General features: G+C 47.9%; 1 protein-coding gene across 4 annotated transcripts in view; it reads left to right on the forward strand.

Moving 5' to 3' along the window:
• Positions 1–21,530, forward strand: part of LOC105702068 (14-3-3 protein zeta) — a 43,502-nt gene extending 21,972 nt beyond the window's left edge. For 2 of the 4 annotated variants that reach the window (XM_012429319.2, XM_012429318.2), the window contains 4 exons: positions 10,464–10,771; positions 15,609–15,732; positions 16,683–16,846; positions 19,005–21,530. In XM_012429319.2, the coding sequence (XP_012284742.1) occupies positions 10,472–10,771; positions 15,609–15,732; positions 16,683–16,846; positions 19,005–19,160 (744 nt within the window). In that variant the 5' untranslated portion in view covers positions 10,464–10,471 and the 3' untranslated portion in view covers positions 19,161–21,530. Of the gene's footprint in view, positions 1–712; positions 940–10,463; positions 10,772–15,608; positions 15,733–16,682; positions 16,847–17,497; positions 17,662–19,004 lie in introns of those variants that run through there. The other 2 variants (XM_012429321.2, XM_012429317.2) reach the window with 2 other exon arrangements.
• The last annotated feature ends 721 nt before the right edge of the window (positions 21,531–22,251 follow it).

Here is a 22,251-nt window from a genome sequence, read left to right on the forward strand (position 1 = left end):
TAACGCTCTGAAATTCTCCCATCGATGTTTATCGTACCGTGATACGGTAACGTACCGTTTTCTGATGTCGGAGACCGAGATAGTTCAATTTCGAACGTGAGGTGTATTTTTCCTCGCGATTTAAAATTCAGCAACCCCGCAAATCGACTCCGCCCCTCGTGGCGCTAGTTCTTTCCGCGTCTCGGTTCAACGTTCTTTCCGCGCCGGCCTATATCAGTGAATCGGCGAGCGTGCGGATAAAAATTTTCAGAAGCTCGTTAGCAGGGTGGTGGGTAATAAAAAGATCTCTCGCAAGCTCTCCGATTTTCGCGCGCGGAGGCCAGCTGGTCGAGGAAATCCGGCGATTTCGTTTCACCCCTTACGGGATAATTTCCTGCCGGGATGGGTGATTTCTGGAGCGGCGGCGGTGGGCGGCAGGGTCGGCAGCACGCAGAGCCGCCGTCTTCGCGTCGCGGTCGTCGTCGGGCCTCGGTTCGGCTAGGTTCGGCTCGGTTCGGCTCGGCTCGGGCTGGACGCGCGCGACGGTGGCGCGACGCGGCGCGCCATCCGTGGCCCTGTGCCCCACCCAGCTTCGCGGCGGCCATGTCGGTCGGATCAATACCCCGGTCTGCGCGTGCGCGCAGCTCGAGCTATGCGCGAGCGGCGCCGAAGGTTGCCGAGGGGCCGGCGGAGACGGCCGAGGCCCGGCACGGAATTCGCCGAGTCCCCACCACCTCCGGCGTCGCCGGCTCAGTCGTTGTGCGGGAGTGGTCACTGAGGGATGTGTGGTGTAAACGCGTGACTGAAAAAGAGGCGAAGAGTAGTTTTTCCGGCGAGTACGCGTACTCTGCTCCCTCCCCCGAAGAAACAGAGACTGAATCTAGTCAGGGCCCCGAACTAGAGTACCCCGGCGGCGTGTATTTATTTATATTTATTGTACAAAAGACTATTTAAACATAGGTAGGTGCCACCGAGTCTACGACACTCTCTCTTTCTCTCTTTCTCTCTCTCTCTATCTATCTATCTATCTTCTGCGTTCCGGCATAGCTGCGCCTCCATCGCTTTCGCCCGCGAGCCCTGCCTTCCTTACCGACTTTGGTCCGCTCGATCCGCCTTTTAGCTCTCGTGACCGACACGTAGCCTCCAGACGACACTCGACGTAGCTACGTCGTTCTGGCCGGCTCTCCGCCTCCTTCCGCTTCGCTCCCGCACGGTGCGCCGCCTCGCTCTGTCCCTACCCCCACCCCTCTACCCCGCCCCTATCTCTGTCGGATCGCCGGCTGCCCCGTCTATCTATCCTTCTCGGTCGCTGCGGCGCGCTGCGACCTTTTTCCCCGTCTCTTGTAATTTTTTTTCCTTTTTTTCCTCGTATATCGCGCGCCTTTTGCCCCGCGGAAATTTCTCACGAGCCCTGCTTATTGATCTGGGCACCGGAAAAACCATCACCGAATCCGCAGCGGATCTTCCGCCGCGGAAAAGCCGCTCGCGGTGTCGAGTCCCTGACTCCGCACGCGCCGCACTTGGGAATCCACTTGGCCGGGCGAGGGAGCGAAAGGTGCGCCTCGGTCGTGGCGCTGCCAGCGCCGACGGGAACGGCGACCATAACCTCAAAAGACGCCCCGACGAGAATACCGCGGGGCGCCGTTCCGGTCTTCCGAGTGGATGCTTCCTCCGTATCGATTCTACCACGGCTAATCTCGGCCTGGCGGAAAAGCCCCGGAGTTCGGCTCCGTGTAAAACTGGGCGGAGTATGTCGTGACCCGAACCGCCGGCTATTTTACCGGGGGGAGGAAAAGAAACGAGCCTGCAGTCGGGGATGATTACTGCAGTGGTAACGACCGATGTTCTATACATAGGCTTTCACGTTTCTACTGCGGGGTGACGGTGACCGATTTTTTTTTTTTTTTGGGAAACGCATTCACCCGGGATATTAAGGTGATGTGAAAGTGGCCTCGAAGGGTTCTCGTTCATGAAGCTTTTCTCCAAACCGGGTTTACCGAATAGATTCAAACTTTAGCATATAAATGCGAAGGGGATAAGGAAGGTCCTGAAACTTATGAAATTCCAATTCCTTATAAATTTCTTGTAGAAAATGAAATTTCACGAGTTTTAGCACCTTTCTTATAGCCTTCATATTAATGTTGTAAGCCTTAAACCCATTTTCGAGAAATGTTCCACGAACGATTGACTCTTTATTGGGTCGTCGGAAAAGTCATGATGCATTTTCGTAACGAAATGCGTCGTGACTTTTCCGACGACCCAATAGATGCCACTTTCACGGCCCCCGCATTTATTAAAGTACATTTACTTTCGTTACATGAGAGATAAAGAACTCTAGGGAACCTTGTGACTTTTCTTTTAAGGATTTACTCGCTTAAGACTTCTTTTTTTAATTTTATTTTATTTTAACGTCGCATCGGGGAATTTTTGATCAATGCCCGTTAAATTCTCGGGGACGGTTGCGCGAGGCCTTCTCGGTATGATCGGCCGTGGGGAATTCGCCGTGGATTGTAAATTTAATTTTGGCTTTGACGAGAGGAGCGGCCGGTGGCTCCCTCTTTCTTGTCCTGTCTCTCCCACCGTCTCGCGGGCGCACGTGCGTCGGACTTAAAATAAACTTTTTAGGTTGGCGGCCCGTGGCCCGTCGTCGGAGTATTTCCGAATGACTCTTGCCACGCCGCTTGCGCGTGTCCCCTAGCCGCGGCGTCCGGGAGCCTCCGGAAATCGCCGGAGATGGCCGAAAACCCCCGAAAACCTAGAGGCCCCGAAGCCATCTTGGATTTCCCCGCTCTAGCGGGGGAGGGCCTATCCTAAGAATGCGGCATCTTGGCAGGAACAATCTTTTACCGTCTTCCTTGAAATCGCTGAAGCTCGAAGGAAAAGAGAAGAGGAAAATGGAAAATCGGAACTGGCTGGGCCACTCCCGAGGATGTACATCCTGGGCTCTTATTCTCGAGTTTATACGATTTTTTGATCGCGTACGTATAGATTCGCGTGAAAAAAAAAAAATGTCCCATTGTCCTCGGTCAACATTTGAATGTCGTGGACGAAACTGTCAATTTGTCGTGGGAAATTTCCTCGTATAAATTCGAGAATCTGGTCCTTGACTGGATAGATAGATAAGGAACGCGAAAAGTAAGAATGTTCAGGCTGAAAATGTGGCTTGGAGATGTATGGGCAGAAACTCGGAGAACGAGGATATCCCTTGCGAAGGTCCCCTTACGTGTCTTGGAAGGTGGCAGTTTGTCGATACCTTTCATCAATATCCAATTCCGATAACGGAGAACACTACCCATCCTATTTGATAATGGAGTACTCTCCGTGATGGGCGCGTTTAATATATATTCTCATATTGGAAGAATTATTACATAAGGGTGATATCGATAGGACGGGGACGGGACCTTTGACGGCACGACGGCTTCATGACCATAGGTACTCCTCGCTGATATTTTTTATATACAGTTAATAGTTGGTTAGGAACGTTAAAAAAAATATGTACATATATTAAAATCAAGGATCCCTCGCTAGAGTTCCTTCCAGCTTTGGCAGGGAATCACGCGAGGCCGAAAAAAAATGCGCCGGCATTATCAGCGATCACAAATGTGACCCGATAAATCCGCAGATAAATAGCGAGTCGCGATAAAGGGGAGGGCCTTTATCACTGCCCGGTTGACGATCTTTACGACTCAGAGCCTAGACCTCCAATAATCGTACTCGGCATGAAACATAACGTGGAAAAATCTCACCTCGCGTTAATGTTAATTAACGCATCTCCTCGTCACATCGTCGGGCACAATTTTATACGTCTACGAGTAAACGCGAGACGCATCGATTTCCTTACGTCGCAAACGCCTTCAAAGCGATTGTTCTTACGCAATGTTCCCTTAGGAAAAAAATATATATATATGTATTTTATATATATTTATATTTATATGTGTAAAGAAAAATATTCGACGACCACTTCGTCCTCAAGAAGACAAGACATGGAACGACCCACCTCGTGGCGTGTATTTCAATCCCTTATCAGCTTGCTTCGAATTATTAATTCATTACGCGACTAACAAAGGGTACAATCGCTGACAAATGGAATATCACCCTCTCGCCCAGATCCCGCGGCTCTTTGTCCCTCGATATTGTCGAATCCCTCCGCAAAGTGGAAATCCTCGCCTACGTCGGTAAGGTCAAGGTCTGGTTTGGTCGATCCAAGGCTTAAGTGAAATCCCGCCGACGATCGTCGTCGATCTTTTTGTCCCATTGTCAGTGTCGCGGTGCCCCCGTCCCACCCCCCGGGGTCCCCTTGCCCCATTGTCTCCCGCAATCGTCATTAAAAAGATTCGGCGTTTTCCATCCGCATTGGGGAGGCCGCCGACTCGAATTCTCCACACTCTTCCTAGCCTCTGCGATCTTTTGTGCCTCCAGCTGTGCTCCATTCATATCAACGCCTTTCTTCCTTTTCTTTATCTTTTTTTATTCCCCGCGCGTTACAATCCGTGTCTCCCTGTCCCTCCCCTTCGACCCATCTCTTTATCTCGCCTCGTCTTGTCTCTGCGTAATCTATCTTTCTCACTTTTTCTTTTCCTCCTCTTTTTATCCCAGCCGCCCTCGTTGAAATTTTCACGCCTGCGAGATTTCGGATTGCTTCGCGAAAAAGAATGGGGATTGTTCCTTTCGGTGGGCGTTTCCAGTTCCTCGGTTGTGTCGCGCGACAAGTACACTCGGGTCGTTGTCCGTCGTGGTGCATTTACGTGCACTGATTACGCGCCTGCACTATCGGATCAGTGCACCAGGAAGATGCGATTTTGCGCTTAACGCGAACTGCTGGAAGGCCGAGGGATTTTAAAAGAATTCTTCCCCTTCTGGAAGTGCATTAAGCGCATCCTACGTACAGGTCGATTAATTGGGGAATGTCCTCCGAGGGTGGATCGATTATATTTTCCCCTCGTGGAAAGCTCCTCCATAGAGTTTTTTTCACGTAATACCGGTGCACTTGTATCGACGACCGGCAAGAAATGATCTGTTACTCGTAATCCCATCCGGGAAAGGAGTTAATTTTATATTATCTAGCGACCTTTATCGATCGCCCTGTATAAATGTTAAATGACGTAAATCGGGAGGATTGGTTTCTATCTTTATCCTTCGGCCGGCGTTAAGAGTTATCGAGAGCTTCGATTTCGAAGTCGATGTTTCAAAGGCGGGATGTATTTTTAGGGATTTCGGGTGGAATTCAGAGTTTCTTTCCTTTCCGGAAATCTTCATTGCTCTTCTTTATTACCGAATTCTCGATTTTATCGTTAATAAAAGGGGGCAAATAGCCGAAATTACTGCCGTTCTTTCGGGGGTTAATTTAACTTCCGTCGCGGCCCCCGTCTAATAAAATATTTATTTCGGAATTCCTGGGGGCTGTTTTCTAGGCGACCTTTTTCTTTTATTTTATTTTTTTTTTTCCTTTGGATTCACTGCCTGCCGAAATTAGACTGCCGCGACTGGTGGCAGAAGAACTTGACGCCGTGCCAAATGCTTAATACCTCGTCAAGTTCAATTCTCTATTGTTAAGTCGTGTGTCTAATTTGACGTAACGCTTTAACGGCCGTTTTTCCGAGGTTGACCGTGGAATAGATTCTTCTTCCCTTTTTTTATTCTATGTAATTTAAGATCGCTCCAAAAAAGCTTTTTTGCTCTCCATTTTCACTTGCTATTTTTTTTTTTTTTTTTAAATAAGTGTTTTTCGCACGACTAGTCGAAGTTTAAATTAATACCAGGTAAACTAATACGAGAAACTGCATCGGTGAGTTTCTCGTTGAATTTGAATTATGTTTACTGGTACTCTACTGCAGTACCAACTTGCATCGAAGTTGCAGGGTGTTTCTCGCCGTGGTGCATCTTGCAGCAAAGTGCACTTCCGGGCTCGCGATCGGACGTATAAATCAGAAGTGCGGAACGGGTACCAGGGATGTTTGCGCTAACTTTACCCTACATACTGTTTACGCCCTCGCCTGTCGGCCGTTTGTCATTATCAAACGTACGAGCAATGCCTCGGTCGACTGCGACTATATATTACTCTGTCTGCGTTAATATTCTTGAGAAATTGACTTTTGGCAAACCTGGGCGCAATGGCCCTTAACCCCAGATCTGACATTACCTAATTGTTCCACGGTACCAGTTAGCGGAGGAATATTGTAAAGTTCCAAGTACACCGATAAAAATGCCGACGCAAATTCCCACGCCCAGTGATTGGTTATTTCGACGTCGGGATAAATGCCGGTAAAATTTCATAGCCTCTGTAACATCACATTCGGCATCTAAGATAAGTTAAAGAAAATCACGAGGTTGCGGGTATGTAAATTTCCCTCGATTTTTAATCAGCCTTGATACTCCTTGCAGCTGTACGAACGGCGTAATAATTAATACAGATTTTTCGGACAACCCTCTTGCCTTTATTCTCAATTTAACATTTAATATCATTTCTTAGAGATATTGGGACGACCCAATGATGGGATATAATAGTGCGCGTCGATCTTCAACTATTCGGAGAATAAGGTCGAGTCCTCCTCTGTACGCTTTTAAAAATCGTCTTTCCGGTTCCGTTTTCTCTCCGGGCTGTTGGAAACTCCTCGCGGGAGTGGATTCCCTGTAAAAAGATGCCGAGCGGGAATTTCTCGTCGAAAAGCGGAGAAGGAGGGAGACGGGGGCAACTCTCGTGAAACGACACTCCTGGTTTCCTTGGATGTTTTGATGTCTTCTTTTATATCACTTCTTCTTCTTTTTTTTTTTTTTCTTTTTCTTCGGCCCCCCTCTCCCTCGCTGAGTCTTTCGTCTTGAAGGCGCGACATGTGCAACCAGGGCTTACCTTTCACTATGTACAACTAGATGACTCGGTTCCGCGTTCTTCCTCTTCCGGTAGGGCAAACGACATCCGGTCTGACGCGACGTGAATGCAACTCTCTAAAATGACGGCATTTCCGAATTAACATATACCACGTCTGAATAAAACTTCGAGCGAAAGATCTGTTGGAAAATTATAATAATTTTTCCTAACGGCGTACATTCTAATCCCCGCGATATCGGGTTTTATTCTCTTTAACCCTTTGAACACGGAGCCATTTCGACACATGGGCGAAATTCGTCTGACCGTGCAGGCAATATTGGACCAAACGTCATGCGCCTTTAGGCGCTCTTAGTAGCCAATGGAGCGTCGATTTTTCTCCTCTTCCCGGTATCGGAATCATGTAGGGTAATGCGCGCATACCTCGAGATAGTTGCGCAATTCAAGTAGTACTACACGGCAAGCCTTGACGAGTCTAAGATATCTGCCAGGGAATTAAACGAAATCTCAGGACTCCAATTGTCGTCTCGTGGATTGAATTGCGATAAGCGGAAGAAAAAAAAAAAAAGAAATGAAATTATTTAAATTAAAAGGGCAATTAGGAAAGTTTCATTAGTCCCGAAAAGAGGGAGGATAAAATTCTTTCGAGATGTCGTTCGAGGACTATATATATTTTTTTTTTCTCTCATCTCACTCGGACGAAGACGCCGGGAAGTGAAGTCACGCTTATGAATAACGAGCGTCCACCTTCGTTAATTGGCGCGCAGGTGCGATCGAGTGCACAAATACGATCGGGCGTCAAGGTCTCGGACATCCGACGTCACGTCATGATCCGTTTGCACCGAGGACGCATCTTGCGGCAAGATGCATCTCCCGGGTCCTCTTTTCTCCTCTCATCCTCTCCGTCTCGCCTTTCTCTCGCCGGATCCTCGCGTCTCTCTCTAGCAGCCTGCTCCATGTCGGGACTTTTCTCTCTTCTCTCGTTTATATTGCAATCCACATTTAGCGATCATTCTCTCATCCTCGGACTTTCCTTCTCCGTCGCGCCCGTATCGCGGGCATCGCTCTTTCTCTCTTCATCCATCTCCCTTTTGCGGCGTATTCAGCATGAATGCGGAGTTCTCTCCCTCCCTCTCTCGGTGTTCTTCCTTCCCCTCTCATTCGCTTCCCGCGGCTCTCTGGGATCACGTGCAAGGATCGTGCATCACGAGCGATCGTACAACGTGGCATTTACGTTCATTCAGTGGATGCCCCGTCTTCGGTCCTTCTCTTTCATTCTCTTTCGAGGATGCAAATGATTCACGGCCGGTCGCGGAACGTCGCGACGATCGAGGCTTCGCGTGGGCTGTTTAATTCGATTAATCGCGTACAAAGTCGGCGTCCCGATCTCGCGGTTTAGCCGAAATCGAGGGAGATTATCGGATGTTATCGGAGAAGGATATATATGTCAACGGCGACGACCCTGGGTAAATTGATAACGCGCCCAGCAAACGAAAATCCTGGGAATGACAAGCCAATGGCATACTTGGATTGTTTAAAATAATGCCAAATTCATTCCAGCATGTTTGAGTAATTGTCATTTGAATTAACATTTGGATTTGAATTTGAATTTATTATTTCATCGGTTAAATGAAATTCTTCTCACGGGGTAGAAGGGATTCTTCTTATCGCCTGGTAGAGCTTGTCGCGCGTGGATTTTAAATCAATCACGGAGTAAGGGGTTAATTTTTCAATTAATCGTAGCCGGCAGAGTAGGTACTGAATTTACAGTGTCTGGTCGCGGTACAGGGTGATCTAATTGTAATCCTAATTGAGTGGTCGGAGGATAAAGCCGCGTTTTGTAGGAGCCAGGGCGAACGCACGAGGCTCGGGGAGGGTGTTTACCTGTACAATTAGCGACTTCGCGACGCGCAATTACTCTCCGCTTGGGATCGCAATTACGGTCTGTCCACCTTATAAGAGCGTCCGGTTCCAGATGCCGGGCAATCACGCGACATCTAAAGGCGACCTCCTCAAAGAACTCGAGCGGGCGTTCCTTTGACGTCAGATGGAACCATTTGCTGGGAAAGGACGGCGAAAGGGGGGGAAAGAAAAATCGAGGAGATCCTGAACGGTCCAGATAGAGGAAATTAATGTCGGTTCTCCCTCTCTCGTCCGGGGAGGCGAAAAGAGACGGAAGAGAGACGAAGGAACCGAAGGCTCTCCCGAAAGGGAGAGCCCTTGCCATTCCCTTAACGCTGATCGATATCAGAAGTATATTGAGAAATTGCGATTGCCTAGACACGGGAACGCGGGGGAGGGCCCGGGTAATTTGTTCGTGTTATTTGCGACCCCTCCCAGAGATCGGCCGTAATAAGTTGTGACGGCGACGGTTCTTTGTTATCACGCGATGGAAATATATGGTCTTTCGGAGTTTCTCGCGAGAAAGAAAATTCATCCGGCGAAACGCCGGTAGGACGACCTCGAGGTGTGGGTCGTTGTGCTCGAGAGATGTTACGTATGAATCTCTCTCTTTCTTTCTTTTTAATATGTCGTCCTTTTGAGACCCAGAACCCGAGCGACCTCGTTGGAACCGAATGTGTCGGGGCAGTGCGCTCGAAAATATGTCTAATATTTAAATAACGTCTGAAATATTCACGCGAGATGGTTTCTTCCGTGACATTTTATGGATCTTCATATCATGGATTAATTGTCATTTCTTGCGAATCAAGGTATATCTGAAATTTAATTATTAGACGTTACCGTAATTTATACCCGATTGTTCGTTCTGGGCTATCGGCCGAAATTCGATTTCTCTGGAAATGTTCGTACAAGTCTTCAATTGAAACTACGCGCACGTGGATTTAATACAAGTGTTTGATAGATGGTCCACGCACTTGGCGCGTAATCGCGCTTTCGTCAGGTTGTTCCGCTCGAGGAACCGATTCCTTTGAAGAGGGGCCGACCTAGCTCGTTTATCGGATGCCTACCATGACCGATTGATGCCCCGATATGTATACCTCTTACTCTGCATTTCGTCGTAAGGCTGCTTCGCAAGGTTACGGGATTAAGGCCGGCCAGGATATCCCCTGGTCGCCGGGTGCAATTTATTCAAAGAGCATTACTTCGGTATCGGGCAATCGAGGCGGTAACGCGATTGATGGAAATCCGTTTCCCCGCGGTCGTTATTTCACGGTCGCTTTCATCGCTCCTCCCGTTCCGTTTCATGTTCGATTTAAACCTGAGAACCTAGCGTGCCCGCCAAATGGTATTTCTCGTATTTCTCGTATTTCTCGAATTTATTCGCGAGCGCGTTCTCCTTCTCTCTTAACCAAAGGGGTCGTTGGATTCCTGGTTGCCTTTAAGATGACACAAAATAGTCATTCTATACACATAAAACGTAAATATATAATATACAAGGAGACATTTTTTTTTGGAGGGCCTCGATAGTCACGTGCTCAATTTATGAACATTTTCACGTTATATGTACACGGTCCTTTCGTATCACCTTAAGAGGGAACTTTGCACCGCTTTTGGTCGTCCTGTTTTTATTTTTATTTTTTTTTCCATCTCCTCGCTCTTGCTTTCGAATCTTGAATTTTACTGTCGCTGTGCATGATGTCGAGGTTGTGAAGAATTTCTTGGCCAGGTCTAATGCCGTCTGGGTGTATTTATTTTCCAGCCGACACAATGTCCGTGGACAAGGAGGAACTGGTGCAGCGCGCGAAGCTCGCCGAGCAGGCGGAGAGGTACGACGATATGGCGGCCGCCATGAAGGCCGTCACCGAGACGGGGGTCGAGCTCTCGAACGAGGAAAGGAACCTGCTCTCCGTGGCGTACAAGAACGTGGTCGGCGCAAGGCGCAGCTCGTGGCGGGTCATCTCCTCCATCGAGCAGAAGACCGAGGGCTCCGAGCGCAAACAGCAAATGGCCAAGGAGTACCGGGAAAAGGTCGAAAAGGAGCTGCGCGAGATCTGCTACGACGTTTTGGTAATCACCCTACACTTATTAAATGTCTCTGCGAGCCCTTATCTCGGCCAATTGCCCCTCGAAGCCCCGCTCCAGCAAGAAAACTAAGGCTTTCCATTCAACTTTCAGTCATCTCGACCACGTCGGACCGAACTACCCGTGTATGTAATGCTCCTGTATTGCTAGCGAAAAGGGCAGAAAGGAAGGACACGGATCGTGGGCTTTAAGGTGATACGAAAGGGTCATTCTATGTACCTAAACCTTAAAATATGTATAAAACTGCTCTCCAAACTGGGTGCGCCGGATCGTTTGGACCGTTAACACGTGATTGTGGAGGCCCTGAGGGACTAGAAGCAAAATCGCGTTTTCTTGTGGAAAAAGAAAAAAAAAAAAGGAAATTTCACGAGCATCGCGGTCTGCCTTAGCGACTCTGCGATCACGTGTTAAAGCTTCAAATGACTCGGTGCACCCGGTTTGAAGAATAGTTTTATTAATGTTTTGACGTTTCGCATGTATAGAATGACCCTCTCGTATCACCTTAATTACCCAGGCGTTTATATACCTCCTCTTGGGAACTGCGTATTTCTGAAGAGGACGCGTATGACGGCTGTAAACGTAACTGTCTATTGATTTGTGTATTCACCGGCTAATTTAATGGCTTTCTAGGATCTATGGCGCGTGCGCGGTGGGTACCTAGAGCGCCGCTTAGATGTCGAAGTCCCTTCGGATGGCCAGCTGGCAATATAAGTATTACGTACACGACCGGTAATAATTCCTGATAGCCTGTGGCGCATCTTCGAGTAGCATTGTATTTCTTGGCTCAAGGTCGGCCACGTCGTGGCGGGCTTAGGTCGTCGCGGCGCGGGGTTCGTGTCCGAAACCTCGCGCCGGTAACGTCGCTTTCTGTCTGCCTTGGCGCAGCGTAGAAGAGGAACTTGGCGTATTACGTTGCAACGGGTTATTACGTTGCGCGAGGTCGGGGCCCCGGGACTAGGCTAGTGTGCCGACTGCGAGATTAACCGACGTTTCATGTACACGAGTTACCTTGTTAACACACTAAGTCGGGGATTTTAGGAGAGGCAGAACCCGCTCCCTGAACGTTGCTTATCATTTTCAAGCTGTAACCGCAGGGTTCTGCTTTTGAAATTATGTAAGGTACACCGTCACAATCTGTTAATTGTAATTAATATCACTGGCATTTTTCTAGGGATTTAGTGCCTAAGTTCGAGTACACCCGTGTCAGGGAATGTCGTCCTAGGGAAGATCCTTCTTCTGGAATGAAGAGTGTCAACCTTGAAAAGGATATCTTCCAGGTGGAGGTGTGATAGGCCTACACGAAATTCCTCACCAGGATTTGCTTTCTTCTCGGTACGGGGAGGCACGAGGACAAGTAGCCGATCTTTTGAAACCCGTTTGCAAGTTACACCCGTGCCTTCTCCTCGAGGGATCGTTTTACCTACGCCATGGCGATCATCCTCGGGTTCCCGGATCTGGAAGTCGAGGAGGAGGAAAAATCCCGCTCCTCCCGGGTTGGGTTTCACTCGGGTCAATTACGGCTCTATCTTCTTGACACTGCTCCTCGGTGCGCGATCGCGTTGACCCTCTTCTCCTGGAGTGTTATACGAGGGATTCGACGCCATTCCGCATTCACTTAGGAAGAGAAGCACGGTCGATTTTCAAAGAATCCTTGTAATACAAAATGTACCTCTTGGTATTCCCCATTTTCCACGGCGTTTCCCGTGGCGGTCTCGAGAAGGGGATTTTCTTTTTAATGCCAGGGTGAGCCAACGGTCGATGAGGTTGCTGCGAAGGTTATTCAAAGGTGGGGATCAATTCCCATTTATCGCTGACAATGTGTAGAATGGGCTGGGAGCCAAAAGTATGTTGATATGTCGGACGGAATGTATTTCTTTTCTGGTCCCATCGGGTTATAGATTCAGGCGTGTTATCGATTTACTTAGTTAGTGCCCTCTTTTTATTTTAATATGTCAGGTATGTCGGGGGAGTTATGATTGTGACGTAGACGAGCAGTGAGCAGGTGTAGTTCGGTCTCGTTAAATCCAGTTACGTGCACGGAGAACCAGGTAAATCCGATCTTAGACAAAAAGGCGGTTTGATTCGAGGTCGTTGGTGAAGAACCAATACAGGTGATCTGGTTCTTCGAGCTGCGGCTTATCCTCGAATTGTCCGAAAATCATTCGCCTTGTGCCATGTTTAAACCATGGTTCTCAGCAAATAGTGTCTTTTACCTTTCTTGGGGAAAAAAAAAAAAAAAAAGATTCCGAAACGCACGGATATTTCCCTTCCTTTTGTCGATGGAGAAACTTATCCGGTTTCGTTCGAGCTCCCTTTTGTTCTCCTAGACGGAGATCTCGGTACCGGTGTCGGCAATATCTTTTCTCTCTTTTATTATTCCGCAGACAATGTGTCGCAATTTTCTTAAGGGGACCTTGAGTGCCATGCGCTTTCCTTCCTCGGCGAGAAGAAGGAGGGAAAAGAATATCCTTCCTCTGGTTTTGCCTTGCCACCTCTCGGGCTGATCTCGCTCCTGAGGATTTTGCACGGATCGCTGAGGTCCATTTTCAACAATGGTTCAATGATCTATCGTGACTGGATCGCTGGCGACCTCGATCGCTCGATCGAAGTATATTAGAGAGCGAGAGCTTCCACGTGTCTCTCGGTCTCCTGGAAATTAAATAAGGACATGACTACGAGTCGATAAGGACGTGACTCGCGTGTAGGATAATCGCGTGTTCCTCTCACGTGATTATCTTCTTTTTTTTTTCTTTTTTTTTTCCCCCCAATCGTCATTTTAGAGATATCCACGTAAAGCTCTGTTGTATCTTGTCATCTTGCCCAGGTGTGATCAGACTATACACATACAGAAGGATTATCATACACGTTCTCTACATAAAAAACAAAAATGGAAGCAATGCTTCTTTTTTTTTTCTCTTGATAAATTTTCGATAAACGATCGATTGAGATCTACGTCCATTTGCAAAAGTCGAAGGAGCAAGTGATTACATCCGTCGTCTGTGTTACACAACTCGTGCTATGTGAGAATTTTCTCTATGCAAATACACGCACCCGATATCCCGCGTCATTTCAGGCCGCGCGGAATGCGGAAATTGGCGCGGTTCAGCTGCGGAAACGGAAGGACACGCCCATGCCTTTACATAGGAGTACTTATCGAGAAATGGAATTCCTATAGATCGAGCATTTACCTTATATATCGGATATTGCTTTTCTATTTTTTTTTTCGTCCATCTTCATGGCGGATCGTTTCGGAGTAAATTCGATAAAACTAAATGTAGCCGTGTCTTTTTGTAACTCTTTATCATGGATACGCCGAGGACGTAGTTTCTAGAGTACTTAGCTAAATTTACGGTGAAACAGTGTATACCTTTTTTTTTTCTATTTTTTTTTTTTCGGGGGAGAAAATTCCTCGGAGGAAAAGAGGCCCTCGAGATGTGCCGAGCTCCACCCTCCTTTATTTATTCGGAGTATGATCAAATCGCCGCAAATATGTGGGTCAGATTAAATCCGCACTTCGGGCGTGTACATGCACGAGGGAAACTGGAGCAAGGTTCCAGACATGTGTAATTGGCACGTCTCGGCGGGATCGACGTTAATGATAATGACGAAACGCTCCGCGATAAAGGATATTACCGGTGCCTCGGTAATGTCGATACACCAGCGTGGTCTTCAATAATCAGAGGATTGCGATAACCTACGGCTTCATTACGCGTCTACTGCGAAATCATCTCCTCGGAAGAGAAGAAGAAATTGGCGAATAATCACTGGCCATTCCGACGGCATTCTCTTTCGCATCCTTCATGACGGCTTCGCGTCCTGCAAAGAGGAATTGATGAATTAAAAAGTCTCCCTCTTTTGCTTTAGACCCTCGAAGACGGCTTCTATTTGCCTTTCTTCTCGATTCTAATGAAATATTCGGGTACATAGGGAGGTGGCTGGCAATTAATTCCCTATTCATCGAGATATGTCCTGTCGCTTCTTCTTCGACGCCTTAGCAATGGCCTTCTTCTCGGCCTTCCTTTTTCCCCAACTTATCTCGGCGCTGCAATAGCTAAACACGTTGCGTTACTTCCACGTGACGCTGGCAATTCGTTGGCAAATAGGAATACGTCACCGCCGGTGGCTGCGCAAATACGTGCAGGACGGGTCTTCGACTATTTATATACGTAGATCGAAAACTGGGTACTCGCGGGCGGCCTTTTGCAGGTCAGGCTGCCGGAGCCCTCGAGAAATGTCCTGCAATGAAAACGCCCCACTTGGATTACATCGACGCGGTTTTAAGGCGACGTGGAAGTGTCATTCTGTACATGTCAAACCTGAAAACGTATATGACACCTTTCTCCAAACAGGGTGCACCGAGTAATTTGAAATTTCGACACGTGATTATGGAGGTCCTAAGGAAGAGCGCGACGCTCATGAAATTTCATTTTATATATATAAAGTTCTGAAGGTACCTATGAACAAATTTTTAAAAAATTGAAATTTTACCGCCGTCAGGACCTTGCTTATAGCCTTTATGTTCACGTTGTAAATTTTTAAATGATTCGATGTCGAAGAAGAAAATTCGGGGTGGTTGCATTTCCTTTTAGAGTTTAGTGGCTGACTGAAATAGAGAACCAGTTCCCAGGTGAGATACGCATGCCTGGGAACGTTTAGGTAATGACTTCCTTTTTCTAATGTAGGCTATTTATAAGGAGTCCTCAATAATTTCGCGATAGCGAATACTCGTCGGGTGGCTCGACGGATACACTGGAAGCTACTTAAAACTACTTTGAACGATGTTCGAAGTTTATCGGGGATGTCCCTTTTTTCCTTGTTGCAGGGTCTCCTGGATAAGTACCTGATCCCCAAGGCCAGCAATGCCGAGAGCAAAGTATTCTACCTCAAGATGAAGGGTGACTACTACAGGTATCTCGCAGAAGTAGCCACTGGTGACACCAGGAACAGTACGTATCGTTCGCCCTAATATTAGCATTATTTAAGGGATGCTATACGACAACGAAAACCCTATACCAGTATTCGGTAACCATCGGAATGAATATTTTTCCCCGCCACCCGTTTCCTTGGAAGTCATCCTTTTGAAACGTAATCTATAATTCCCTTTCCTGGTAATCATCCATTTGATATGCAATCTACAATCGGTTCCAGCTAAAACTCGCGATTAACGGCGGCATTTCTGCTTAATCTCGCTCACGATTAATTTACACAAACGGTCGTACAATTTAATACTCCCTAGGATCCTGGATATCATAATCGACCGTCTACTTTCAATCTCCCATTCCGATGGTCACCGAATTTCGAATAAACTGGATTATTAACATCTGGTATAATTTATATCTCCATGGCTTGTGGAAGTAGCTCGAAGTGTCGATTTTCTGGTCGACCATTGTCTCACAGGAACGAAAATGGCCACTCGCGGTTTAGTCGTGTCGAGGGGCATCGGACGTAAAAATTGCACATCGAGAGGGAACATTAAACGGCGTTTTCTGCCTCTACGGGACAGCTGCAACAACAGCTGCTCGTTTCAACCTTTTCTAACTAGTCTTCGAGCCCTCCTGCCATATACAGAGCACATGTTATATACGTGCATCTTGCGCGTATATCTAAGCGAAATCTTTGGGGAAAAAAAAAAAGAAACATCTTACGTACCCCTTCCGAGTATACAAGTTTATTATTATTTTTTTTTTTAATCTCCGGGGAAAATTTCAATTAGCTGTGGCCTCGGTATCTGCCTAAAATGTGGCAGAAGGAGTGAACGATTTTTTAAGCCATGTCGACGTAGTCTTTAAGGTGTAGCTCTTAAGGCGGTCGTGGGGTGGATTCGCCATTAACAATTGTTAGGAATACTGAAAATCACCATCTCTAACTATTCCGCTGCCCTGCGTCCCCCAAACAGCCGTGGTAGAGGACAGCCAGAAGGCGTACCAGGACGCGTTCGAGATCAGCAAGGCTAAGATGCAGCCCACTCATCCTATCAGGCTAGGTCTCGCCCTCAACTTCTCGGTCTTCTATTACGAGATCCTGAACTCCCCAGACAAGGCCTGTCAGCTGGCCAAACAGGTACAGAGAGTACTCGACCCGAAATAATCAATCCTACGTCCCCGTTGCAGGTCGCTGGATTCAGGAGCGACGACACGCGAGGATGGTGGTGGTGCAGTGGTGACGATCGTTAACGCCGTGACGAAGATCCGTTGCGAGTGGAGGCACCCCCGAACCTCGTTAACAGCCTCCAGAAGGATCAGATCCATCCTAACGAGTCCTTAAATCGGAGAAAAGTTAGAGCCCTTCGGCTCTTCTCGGCGTTGAATTAATCCCGAAGACCTTTCTTTTGAGATTTAACGTTAACACCTTGCCGGTGCTTATCACGGTTGCGTGATAAAAAAAAAAGTCAACGACAATGTGTTAACTACCTTCGCGTGATTGTTGCTTTCACGGTCCAGATCGATCTCGAGGTCAGGGTATGACAAATTTCCTCGGAAATGTTTCTTGCCAACGATTGGATGGCGCTTACAATTGGATGGACTAGGCCTAGAAGAAAGGCAGGATCTGGATGAGGAAACGAATCCTACACTCGCAACGGATCGGGCCTATGTACTCGTTACCTTATCCGGGAGGGGATGGGGGCACAATGATGCCGAAAACGGAAGCTAACGACAAGACTGTCGCGAATTGTCATATCTCACGTGTGTTCCCGGTGGTTTGCGTTTCCAGCGGTGGTCGAGGATTCGCAGAAGGCGTACCAGGAGGCGTTCGACATAGCGAAGGCCAAAATGCAGCCGACACATCCCATCAGGCTCGGTCTCGCCCTCAACTTCTCCGTTTTTTATTACGAAATTATTAATTCCCCGGCAAGGGCTTGCCATTTGGCCAAGCAGGTTAGCCGAGGCTCTGTGTCTCTGTGTGGTGCTTGAGTTTTGAGACGTACTCGCGGACTGGCAACGAGCGGCTTTTAATTTTCTTATCGCGTGTTCTTTCTTCTTTATTTTTTCCTTTTCTTTTCTTCTTATTCTATCTCTTTCTCCTGCACCTCCTACCGGTCTTGCCCCGATTCTCCGGGTGCTGTCGTAATGAGATTATATCGGAGTCTAGCAAACTCCTGGCGCGCAAATCGAGTTAACACGGTCTATAGGGAATTTAGATGCCGTTTAGGAATTCATGCCACTAGATCGTTTCCTAGGGAGAAAATCGGGCCTCTGTATGACGGGGACCAAGAACGCCCTCCGTCGAATCAGTCCCTCGAATGCTGATTATTAGCGGTAATTCATGGGGGTGTTACTTATCTCTAGATATCTCTTGGTATTAAAAAGGAAAAGGGGATATTTTGGAGCAGCTCGCACTCTTTCTTTCTTTCTTTTTTTTTTTTCGATTTATTTAGCTCGACGCATTTTAACACCTACTCGTGATTCACCTGGCTAGTTTCTTTTCCGATACTTTGCGACATACCTCCGGGACGTTTCAAGTGATACCTTATCGTAGCTAAAGTCGACTCCTTTGATCCTTACGAGGTGTCCAGATTCGAGAATAACAGTCTAATCATAATTTCGAAGGGCCTGAAAATGGGGATCGGTCTTGCCGAAAATCACGGGAAGTCTTATAATTTCCCCTTGCTGCGTTGGAGTGCGAATGCGCGTGTGTGACTACTAATACGAGATTATGATGTGCGACGACCGACTGACCCAGATATACGTACACGTTGGGAATGTTCACTGTGACGTCTCCACTGTGCCACTAACCACCTTGTGTTTTATTCCTCTAACCAGCGATCCGAGAAAGCATCGCCCTTCGGAGAGAGACCTCCGAAGGGTTTGTTTTCGACGGCCCTTTTTTCTTTTTTTTTTTTAATCCGCATTGTATCGTGCTTCGAGATCAGAGAAAGCGTCCGCTAACCCGAGATTTTGCTGAAAAGCCTGGATAAAGAGAGAAAATATATTCAGAAAATTGGGAGCGATGCCATCAAATTTGTACATTCAATTCTTTCAATATGTTATCGTGTAATTTCAGTCATGGATTTTTCTTGGATTTTAAACGTTCATTCCATAAGGCGGTTCTCGATGTGTTGCGTATTTTCTTTCTTTATTTTTATTAGGGGGGAAAAATAAAAACATTTCTTTTTGAGGGAGAGAGAATTCATATCGTGCATTTAAGAGGCAGACGCTTCTCTGGTCCCGGACCACTTCCTCGGAGATGGATCTAAAATTGTTGACTGCACCTTTTACAGGCGTTCGACGACGCAATCGCGGAGCTGGACACACTAAACGAGGATAGCTACAAAGATTCCACGTTGATCATGCAGTTGCTGCGCGACAACCTCACTCTCTGGACCAGTGACACGCAGGGCGACGGGGACGAACCACAGGAGGGCGGCGATAACTAACCCTCCTAAGATTAAGAGTCCTACCCTTTCTAACCTAATAAGAACATCCTATTCTCTATCGTCCCCGCCCCCTCCCGGATCCTCTTCTCAACGATTCACCCCCGACACCCATCCTCGCGCATCCACCTCTGCCTTCTGCCCCACGGCCCTGTCCACCACTCTCTCGTTCTCGAGCCACCCGGAAGACAAGAGTCCTTCCCCCTCTCGACCCACCACCTGTTGTCCTTCGTCTCCTCGGGAAGAAAGAAAGTCGAGGCGAGAAAGGGGAAGAAGATAACAATAGAAGAGAACAAGCCGACCGCGCGCCTGTTGCCGGCGTTGCTATTGCTGCTCCCGATCATCGAAACGCCCTCAGCCGACCGGAGGATACGAAGAGGGCCGACCTGGAAACGATCCCACATCCTGGCCCGATATCTTTGATCGGATCTCCTGGACAGCCGAGACCTCGTCGAGGTCGGAGGCCCTCCAGGTCGTAGGATAAGGTCGTCGGGTAGTTCTCCACGTCGTGGCCGAGCGATCGAACGAACGTCCTGGACCTCGACATTACCTTCGTCGTCGGCGTCGCCGTCCACTCGAGACACCATCGGATCCCCGGAGGTCGAGGTCAACTACTCGGGGTCGACGAGGACGGTCGCGACGTCGACGACTTCCGGCCGTGACCTATCCTCTCCCTCTTTTTCTCTCTCTCTCTCTCTCTTTCTCTTTCTCCTGAGTCGTCGATACGGCGGAGGGAGGAAGAGAACGGATGGCGGGAAGAAATAGAGGGGAAACGGTGGAAACGGGACTTCTGAGAGCGAGAGTCACGGGTAGGTCAGGGACGGGGTCAGGGCCGAGACCGAGGTCAAGGCCGCGCCAGGTCGGGTCGCGGAGCGAGCGTTTCGCAACGGGCGAAGAGCACGAGTCGAGGGGGCGAGAGTCGTGTCTAGGAAGTGCGAGAACGATCTCCCGGGTTTCGTCGAGCTCCCCCGAGGGGAGGGAACGGAAGGGAAGGAACGAGCGCCGTCGAGAAGCGAGGAGACGGGAGAAAAACTTGCGAGGGAACGCGCGAAAGAAAGAGAGAGGGAGAGAAAGAGAAAACGAGAGGAACGTACCGCTGTCGCTAAAAAAACCCGACTCTCGGCGAAATCACTTCTGCCACCCGATACGGCTAATACGAAAGAGATAACGAACACGCAAGGATATATTCTATACATATATACCGGGCTTCGAGAGAAGGGGTAACAATGAGGAATCGCATGGAACCCGTCTACGTTATACCCCAGTTATCATTAAATTAAATTTCTCATTCGTCTAGCGAGTAACTTACTATTAATTTTATGTGGAAGAGAAGGAACGCAGGAGGAGGAAGGAGAGTAAACTAAATACATTAAGTTATTAAGTTCCGAACGTGGACATCAGTGGTGGCTTGATTTCGCATTCGGTACACTTGCCTTTCTTCCGGCTCTTTCTCTCGCTCTGTGTGACACACACACACTCTTTCTCTCTCTGTTTTCTCTCTTTCTCTCGTTACGTAATCTCCGCCTCTGTGTCTGATATTTTTCTTCTTTTTCTTTCTCTTTCTTTCTTTTGTTTTTTTTTTACTCCGTTCCAATTCTCATCTCTTCGAGGTGTGTTTCCTCTTTCGTTCTTTCGGCTATCCTCTCTTCGCCCTCTACGATTCCCGACACTGTCACCCGGATAGATAATATAATCTTCGACCGCTGACACCCGACATGTTCGATTTCGACAGCTCCTTCAGGCACCGTCGACTGCCATCGTACATTTTTTTTTCCCTATGTGGAAAATGGAAGGCCGAATGAATTTCTAAATATCGATGGAAATAAAGCGCTCCGACAATTTCATTTTTTTTTTCCTTTTTTTTTTTCTTCCCCCGTTAAACTCGAGAGGAGACAAAGATTGTTGTAAAACCGCGTGCATCGATACCCATCTCACCGGCGATCCTCTCATGCTTCTTCTCCCTCGGCTCTTCCTTCTATCTCTCTCTCTCTCCTTTATTCGGATTTCAACGCCTGGACGTCCCGATTCCTACCCCCTTAACGTTAAAAGGAAAAGAAACTACTATAATGCATTCAATCGAGATATTTACGAGCTCCGTAAAATATCTCGTACCGCTTTCTCTCTCATGGGAGGGATGAAATTATACATATATACATATATATATTTACATGCATATATATACACTCATATATATGTACAACCCTGAACGTGGAATTTTCACTGTACTTCCGAGATATCCCTTTCGCAAGCTTGAAGAGGAGACGGATAATCACCTAGAGACGCGCGCAAGTCTTCGCCCCCCCTTTTTTAATTGTATTTTTTTTTTATCAGTCACACGTTTTCGGATTGATAACGCGAACGCTGGACAAGAGCCAAGACGGGGGAGAAGTTTGTCCCGAAAACTAGCGAGATAATCTAGGGAGAATCGATTGAAGGAGTTCCTAGAGATAACCGCGGAGTTTACGGGATAGGACGCGGCAAGAGGGGCCCTCGAATGATAAGGACTTCCGGCGCAACCTCGAGTTCGAGACTGCGAGCCGAGTTTTCCGTTGACGATCGAAAAGTTAAGAGAGATCGAGAGCGAGAGAGAGAGAGAGAGAGAAAGAGAGAGAAAGGAAAACGAGAACGCACGGCGAGGAGTCGCGAAAAAAGCGGCTTATCAGGGTACATCGAAGCTGCCGGAAGTGGCCTCGCCAAGATCCTTTATCTAATTTCCTTCGCACCACATAAGAGAGAGAGAGAGACACACGCGACCCGTCCCCTCTGTCTCTCCGTTGCTCTCTCCCCCTCTCCGCCTCTTATTATTATAAATATACTACGGAAAGCAAGTAATAATCGATATTCTACGTTCGGATAAACGTTTCGCTGTCGTGTCGGTATTTCTCGATGTATATCGGTGTCCAAGCGAAAGGGAGACGGCAATGTCGAGGGGATGTAAAGAAAGATGCGAGATATACCGTTGAAGTAACGAGAGTCTCGTCGGTGGAGGCGCGTCGAGACGTAGAGAGGAAGAGAGGAGCGAACAGGCGAGAGAATAGCGAGAGAGGAGTGTATGCTCGTTAGTTCGGTGTTTCCCCGGTGGCGCCGCCAGAAC

The sequence above is a fragment of the Orussus abietinus genome, unplaced genomic scaffold (genome assembly GCF_000612105.2).
Source record: "Orussus abietinus isolate OABI.00-Male unplaced genomic scaffold, Oabi_2.0 scaffold22, whole genome shotgun sequence".
Taxonomy (NCBI): Eukaryota; Metazoa; Arthropoda; class Insecta; order Hymenoptera; family Orussidae; genus Orussus; species Orussus abietinus.